Genomic DNA, 7,914 nt, shown 5'->3' with positions numbered 1-7,914 from the left:
CTTAAAAGGATAAAGCTGCCCCGACGGCTTTTTCAACGAGAGAAATTGCTCAGCCTTTTACGAGACTGCGGGACATATCGATGGTGAGACCAACCTCAGACGATTTTTTCTCCTTTTTTCTTCTTATCCTTTTACCTTCTCCGCATCTAATGAAATTTATATATCATCAGCGGAAATTCGTTTCCTTGCGGCGATTTTTATCGGTCTCTTTCCATCGACACGGGACAGACAAGGGACGAAGAAGGGAGAAAATATGAGAAAAAAAAAATTCGTTATTGGTGAACATGAAATTTATCACAAACTGGTGACAATTAACTTAATTCATAAACGACGTTGGGATTTCCATCCGTTTCAGCGGAAAACATCACTCTTACAAAAGATACTTAGATTTAAGGATGAAAATTATAATAATTAAATAAGATCGAGAATTATTTACAGGATTATTCACAATGAAAACTTATTGTATAACGGTACAAGTTAAAGCTTGAAAGTCTTCGTATGCGAGGATACAGAGTTGTTTGTTTCCTATTCTCGAGTCTTTACGACTTTACATTGAATTCAATCTTATCGTTCTCTTCCGTTAAATACTATATTAAGTTACTATAACACTAATTTTAACACTATATTAAATTACTATACTCTGACGAAAGACTTACATTAATACAATTTATGATTCTTAATTGTAAACACATGCATGATAACGATAAAAGATTAATTTTAATTATCTTTTAAAAATGAACAATATTTCCTAAGGCACAATTTTTTATTCGAAGAATGATCAATGATCGTTGGAGATCGTCCATTTTGTAAAACTAAGATACAACTTACATTTATAATACTTATTTGTACTGAACAATGTTTCTTATTCTACGTACATTCGCGTTTACTTAAAAAAAGAAGAAAAAAAGAATGAAAAAGAAAAGATACGATAGAAGAAATCACCAAGGCCTCCACATATCGCCATTGGTGCCAGAAGAACCAGCGATAGCTGCAAATTTGATAGGATTAGGATTAGAATTTCTATTAGCGGAACAAGTCGGTCTGCCGGACAAATCCTCCACGGAAATCGGCTGATCTCCCTCGGATTTTAGATGACCATTAGAAGAATTCATGGTAGAACTGATAGCTTCTTGATACCTAGCTTTCTTATCTGAGATTGCTAGAAGACCATCCGAATTGTGTCTCTTAATAGCTTCTTTCCTTGGCGGCAAGGAACCGCAATTATACGTCTTATCGGTGATCACGGAAAGAGGTTGTCTCAAATTCTGCATTCCATTACTGTTCAATGACTCGGAAGAGTCAGCAATCTCTTTTCTGTAACTAATATCCGATTTGGTTTCCAAGAAAGTTGACACTGGTGATTTGCTATCGCTGGTCGAGCTAATCTGCGGCTTCTGTGTCTCTGGAGAGGAAGAGAAACTCTTAGACGAAGCTGGACTCTGACCGGGAACTTTAAACTGACGTTCCTGATGATTAGGCGAGTTTGCTTGAGGATAATGTTCGGATTGATGACTTTCTTCGCCGTAACTGGACGTAGACGTTGATGGGCTCAGTAGAGGGCTTTGCGGCCTGTGGATAGAGGTGAAAGCAGAAGAGCGGCTGATTTTTGAAATTGATTCGGGAGCGGGTGGAAAAAAAGGAAAATTCGCCGAGATGGTAGCCGACTGTGGCACCAAAAGTGCTAATTCTCCGGTAGGCAGCCTGCTAGGTATCAATTGAACGCCGTTTGGTATTTGTATCCTCGCACTTCCATTATTATTCTCGTCGCCATTCTGGAAATCGCTCTGGAAACCGACCTTCACCTCCGGATAGAGCCGTTCCGGCATGTAGGGCACGTAGTGGCTGTAGAATGGCGCCATTTGCTGCAGATTACTAACACAGTTGTTCAAATGTGATACCAGTCGTTGCTTCACAACAGGGTCGACGTTCTCGAGGTGGCTGACGTACCGCGATACTTCGGTAGCACATTCAGAAAATCCGGAACGGAATTTCGTTAGCACCGCCGGATCGGTAGCGACCGCCGTGCTCAATTGCTGACGCTGTACCGCCTGTAAATGCTTCACCGTCATCTCGAGGATATCGGCCTTCTCGAGTTTCGAATGCCTGGCCGGCTGTAAAAAAAGAATATTACGCGTTAATAATTCATTATTCGTGTCACGTGAATGTTTTCTTTAATTAAATTCAATTTTCTACCATTACATTTCGAATCTTTATTAATTTTTTCGTATAATACGATAGGGTAAAAAATGATCCTAGAACGCAGTCGGTAATGCAGGGAATCGATATTGTTGTTCGATGAGAAATGGAGATCTGCTTTGTCGACGCCTGTCTTATCGACACCTTCTTTATCGGTAACAACTAGAGAAGAAAGGAACTACAGAATGGAAAGATCGTTTTCAACTTGTCCAATGCATAGCAATCAGAATTATTGCTCGAGGGTATTATATATACCGATTGCTCATCTAAGAAGTCCGTGATGCTTCAGTAACGCCCACGTAATTGACTTGATACGAACCTGTTACCGTAATAACAGGCTATCAACTTCGGTAGCTAGTATAGGACAATTTTGTAGTTAGCCTAAGGCCGCGTGTGTTACATTCTAAGAGAATTTTTTCGTTATTTCCTATCGCGTAATTTCTCAGTTATTTTTATCGCATATAAATCGTTTTTTAAACGATCGAGATGAAACCACTTACGGCGAGTGACGTTCATATAAATGAGAAATCACATGCGTTCCTTCTCAAAGAGAAACAGTTGAAAACAAAAAAAAAAAAAAAAAGAAAAGAAACCGTCGTGGGAATTTGTTAAAAGTTCGAAAGTGTTTCGAAAAACCTTTTTTTTTTTTTCCATGCTAGAGAGCACAACACCAGCCCTTTCAATATTCCTCGGATTGCCACCAGCTTTTAAAGGATCGATCGCTCAATACCGATGCAGTTCTACAACTTGGAAATTCTATTGTCCCTTTTCTGCACCACGATCCTCATCCCAGGATCAGCCGAGTGCTCGCATTTTTATGGTAAACTAGCGGTCACCTTTAAAATAGGCGTGGGAGTCGAAGAAGAGATCGCTTACACAGTCCATTGAAGCACTTCTCTTCCCCTATTCTCCCTTGAACGAGCTACTATTCGAATGGGAACAATTTCACAAACAAGATCAAGCCTATATTCCAAACAACAAATTGCACCAATTATTTTTTATTGCAAAAATATATTATTGTTTCCTTGACTATTCAAACAAATTCTCGTACAAAAATTTCACTGTGTAAGATTCCATTATTAACAATAATCACAAAGAATAATTTTCTAACATTTGGAATTATACGCATTAATTCTTAATAAATCTAAAAGGATATTTGTTTAATTAAAATTAAATCTATTAAAAATATTTCGAAGAAATCATTATTCTTTCAAGTAAAAAAAATTCAAAATACTCGCGATGTGTTCTGTCAAACTAAATTCAGATCTGTTCGTTGGATCTCATCTCCAGTAAACATCTTATTAACATCGATGAAAAGAAGAAGAGAATCGATGTGGAAATCGGTTTTTCTCGTACACGAATTCGACACCGGAGGAGGGACGAAACACCTGCTAAAAGAGCAACTGAAAAGGCAAAGGCGTCGAGAATATTCTCTTTTTTTCCCCCCTTACGATTTTCTTTTTTACGCCGATCGCCTCCGTCCTCGCGAAGCTGGATCCTTAAAAGATGATACGGTCAACAAAGGAAGGCTGCAACCCGAGATGAGATTTTTTTTTTTTTTTCCTCTTCATAATAATTATTTTCGAGGTTCCCACGAACGCGGGGGGCGTTTCGAACGGGCGAACGGGACGGACATTGGAGCGAGCAGGTAGCGGAAGTCATTTGGACGTGGAGGAGAGAACGGTGAGAGCGTCTCTCTCGTTATGGTCCTGTCTGAGAAATCAATCTCGATGGATCGAGTTACGCGACGAAGAATGGTCAGGCATCGAATGCTCAGAGAAAATTTAGCAATTTTTCATTGAAAATCTATCTTTCTACCATTTTCAAACTTATTACCATTCTTATTATTTTTTATTAATCGCGTAGAATTAAAATTTGGAGTTTACTTTAGTTTCCATATCTTTTAATCGTATAGATTTTTTGAGACTTTTTTAATTCTCAAAGAAGTCAATTTATAATTGTTTGCTTATCAATCCAAATTTAGCGATTATTACGCAAGAGGGTACAAGTGTTCTCTAATTACATATTTACATAATCTTGAAAGCTAACTATCATTTTCTATATCTTTAATATTCGAAATTCGAAAGTTTTTAAAATTTTTCCATATTTTGATATGAAAGAATTAAAAAAGGATCAAGTGTTCCTTTTCAATATTTCTGTTGACTCAACGAATTTTTCCGCTTCTCAAATATACTACCAAATTACTAAAATTTTCCAGTTGAGTTTGTCCAAAATTCGAAACTAACATAATTAAAATCTGGTTAAAACGGGGATTAAACGGAATGTGGGCAACATCGGTTGGGCACATCGTCGAGTGCCATTCTGGAGTCTCGAACGGAGATTACGGTGTTGGTAGAGGAGTTCCACCATCCGTTCCCACGGCGAGGCATCTAAAACACTAAAACAAAACCTGTCCACCTCCTGCTACCGCTAGATCCCCGATTCTATACCTATCCACCATTGAAAAACAAATCGTGTCGCGCAAGAGGAAGGCGGCGAGGGAAAAAGGAGATGGCCTGATCAAACACTTCTAGCCAACATCCGCTGCTGCGGCCTCTTCCTATCAGTTTAATTAGAAGATCGACTCTTGACCTTTATGCCAACGGTACCGAAACAATCTCGACCGGTTCATGCCCCATATAACTCATCTGACGATTATTATTTCGACCAACTTCAATTGTCACTTGAGGACACACTGCTCCGTGTTTGCGAATCGTGATACGAGACGGATTGGCCAAAGAAATTTCAATCTCGTGACGAATTATTGCAAGTTGTAAGAGTCTCTGACGTTCGAGTCTCTGATTCTATTCTGCTGATTCAACGTTCCATAATTTACCAACGATTCTTCCTCGATTATTATTTTTAATCGCTCTCGTATTTCCACGAATTCATTCATTTCCTCCAAAAGGGATTAATAAACGTAAAACTTATCTCGGAGATGTTTCATTTCAAAAAAAAAAAAAAAAAAAAATTAGCAATTCGATGCAATCGAGGGACAAAAAAAAAAAAAAAAAAAAAAAAAAGAAAGAAAGAAAATCAAAGAATCACATCGACAGGGCAAATAGTCAACGATTTCGTTCCGAAACGTATGAAAAATCATGGGGAGAATCTCGTATCGCGATCCATCAATGAAATCTCCGTCACTCGAGGTGGAAACGAGAAAAAAAATCTCTTGTTTCGTTCCGGTTGACAAGAGAGGTTGCGCATATTTTCGCGTTATCTCCTGCAAACCCGTATCACGTCACCAGATAAAGTCGTGCACCGGTCACGTTTCCCGCGACACGTTTCGGACGCCGGTGACAATGTGGATATCGTGAGCATTTGACTGAAATCACGCGTGTAGATGCTCTCTCTTTCTCTCTCTCTCTCTCTCACACACACACACACACTTACTCACTCACTCATCGTTGATACGTGTTCGTCCCTGGCAAAGAATTCCAACTCGTCGTTTCGAGGCTCGATTAAGCGATTAAAACACTTTGTGTTTGCGATCACGCGACGTGTAATTGGCTCGATCGATACCGCGAAAATCACTGTTATCGAGGGATTGATAAATGAGGCACGACAGATGGACAATCTATGCTACTCACGTCTTTTTTCATCGCCTCGAGTATCAGGCTCTTCAGCTCGTCCAGGCATTGATTTATCCGTGCACGCCTCCTCTTCTCCATGATCGGCTTGTTGCTCTGCAATTGGGGAATTATTTCGGTTATGGGACACGTATATCGCGATTCCTTCGGATTTCGATCGATGTTTCGTGTAGTGTATTGTGAGTGATTTGTGAGAATTTGGTTGTTTCGTCGAGAACGAATGAGAGAGAAAGTTGAAAATTAATGGCAATTTAATAAATGGACGTTTCCAGGATTTGACTATGACTCGACTTGCGAGGCTAGTTTTTGTTAATAGTTTGACATTGTAAAAATAGAGACAGTTTGTCTCGCTAGATTATCTGTTTTAAACAAATTGGCAAAATATATCTATTTTTAGATAAATAAAAAAAAAATGTGGAAAAAGGAACGGGCAATTATTCTCGAATTTTTAGTACTGAACATATCCATCCAAAAAAAGATAACGATGAAAAATTCTGCAGTGACACTATCGACTGAATCTCCGCGCTTTACTATCCATCCTCCACGATTCCACAGCCTTAAAAAAAAAAAAAAAAAAAATCCAAACTAATTTTTACCCTGCGCAACTCCGCCTTGGTCATCCCTGGCTGCGTATGAGATTCAACCTCCTCCTCGCTGCCTGACATCTTGTAATTATAATAATCCACCATTGATGCACTCTCTGTGGTCGATCGAATCACTATAACGAATCACCACACAACACGAATAAACGAGTTTCAACACGTGTAAATCGCCTTTTGTTATTTTTCTCTTCTTAATAAGATCCAAGATCCCACGTGAATCGACAACGATACCGCACTTTTTCGATTTCGAATTTTCGTGTCCGTTGTGCGTTCACGACGTGTGATTTTTCACGTATTCTCACCTCTCATCGTTGAAACAAAACTGAAACTTTCGCGTAGAAGTTTGCGGTGAAAGGGGGATGATCGCCGGCTACCGGCGACGTCCCTCTTGGGGTGTGGAGGGTAACTGTTTGACGTTTTCGATTTCGAAGACCGCATGCCGATGCACTCACCGTGTCTAGAGTGGGGTGAAGTGCGTTCTGGAGTGGGGTTCTGGGATAGAATCGGTAGAGGGGAGGTCCTCGGGTCCTCCTGAGACCTGTTGATGTGTGGGAATTCACGCCGTCCCCTGGGACACGGCGATATAGTCTCCTTCGAAATTTGAGTCTCTCTCCTTTGGTGCTCCTTTCATCGTCTTACACGCAGCTCTTTTCTTCGATGGGAGACGCGACGGAGGAAAAAAAAATTTGAGGAAAGATGAGTAGTAGTGGCGTTCGTGAACTTTGCACGAACTTTTATATCAGAGACGAGAGAGTTTTGTTAGATGAACGTTAGTGATTAATTTAAAAAAATAGAAATTTAAAATGGATATAGGATGGAACACGGAGATCTTTAATGGAGACGAAAAATAAATTAAATAATGAAAGAATAAATTAAATTTTCGTACGTATAAAATATTGAGGCAAGATTATTAGAATTCTTTATTTTCTTTGTGGAATATATATAGAGAATCTGAAATAACAATGTATATATATAATCTACGTAAAAATATCTTGTTTTGTAATCACAATAATATATAATTAAAAATAATTAACGTTACGGTATAGTACAGTAATTTCTAGTCATAGTCGTTTTATATAAGACAATAATAATAGTTAGATAATAAATACAACGTACTATAATCTTGATAGTATCGATGAAATGTATCCTGATAAATCTTTTTATTATCACAAACAAGGCCAATTACGAGTATCTACTATTATCTCGTAAAAAAGAAAGAAGAATATACACATCAAATTAAAAATCTTCGAACCTCCATTCTTTTATTTCTCTTCCTCTCAATCATATCTATATAACTCTTTCATACATCTATATAACTCTAACAGAAAAATTAAAAAAGATTTCTCCTACTATATCAAAAAAAAAAAAAAAAAGAGAATCTTAAAATCTTTTATCATTCCAAATTTTTAATAAATTAACCAGAAAATTCCCAAATTTTTTCTTAAATCTTTTATAAATTTATACTCTGTAATTTCCATACGCCAATCAATCTCAATTTTACAAATTCTTATCAGCCAAACCGGAAA

At 38.1% G+C, this 7,914-nt stretch overlaps 1 protein-coding gene across 1 annotated transcript; it reads right to left on the bottom strand.

The window, feature by feature from the left end:
• Positions 1 to 255: 255 nt before the first annotated feature.
• Positions 256 to 7,103, bottom strand: LOC102678497 (protein hairy-like). Its single transcript, XM_006614536.2, has 3 exons — positions 6,383 to 7,103; positions 5,787 to 5,882; positions 256 to 2,111 (listed from the first exon to the last, which is right to left on the bottom strand). Exons 1-3 carry the CDS (start codon positions 6,473 to 6,475, stop codon positions 939 to 941), a joined length of 1,362 nt encoding a protein of 453 aa, XP_006614599.1. The 5' UTR covers positions 6,476 to 7,103; the 3' UTR covers positions 256 to 938.
• Positions 7,104 to 7,914: the final 811 nt, after the last annotated feature.

Source organism: Apis dorsata, unplaced genomic scaffold (assembly GCF_000469605.1).
Source record: "Apis dorsata unplaced genomic scaffold, Apis dorsata 1.3 scaffold_188, whole genome shotgun sequence".
NCBI lineage: Eukaryota > Metazoa > Arthropoda > Insecta > Hymenoptera > Apidae > Apis > Apis dorsata.
Note: the sequence above shows the minus strand (reverse complement) of the source record. Positions and strands in the feature narration are given on the sequence as shown.

What these genes read in the sequence shown, in the direction of transcription:
- LOC102678497 (XM_006614536.2), bottom strand. Translation starts at nt 6,475, where the DNA reads ATGGTGGATTATTATAATTACAAGATGTCAGGCAGCGAGGAGGAGGTT. An exon ending in CCAAGGCGGAGTTGCGCAGG is followed by an intron (nt 5,883 to 6,382) that starts GTAAAAATTAGT and finishes CCCCAATTGCAG; the next exon opens with AGCAACAAGCCGATCATGGA. An exon ending in TCGAGGCGATGAAAAAAGAC is followed by an intron (nt 2,112 to 5,786) that starts GTGAGTAGCATA and finishes CTTTTTTTACAG; the next exon opens with CCGGCCAGGCATTCGAAACT.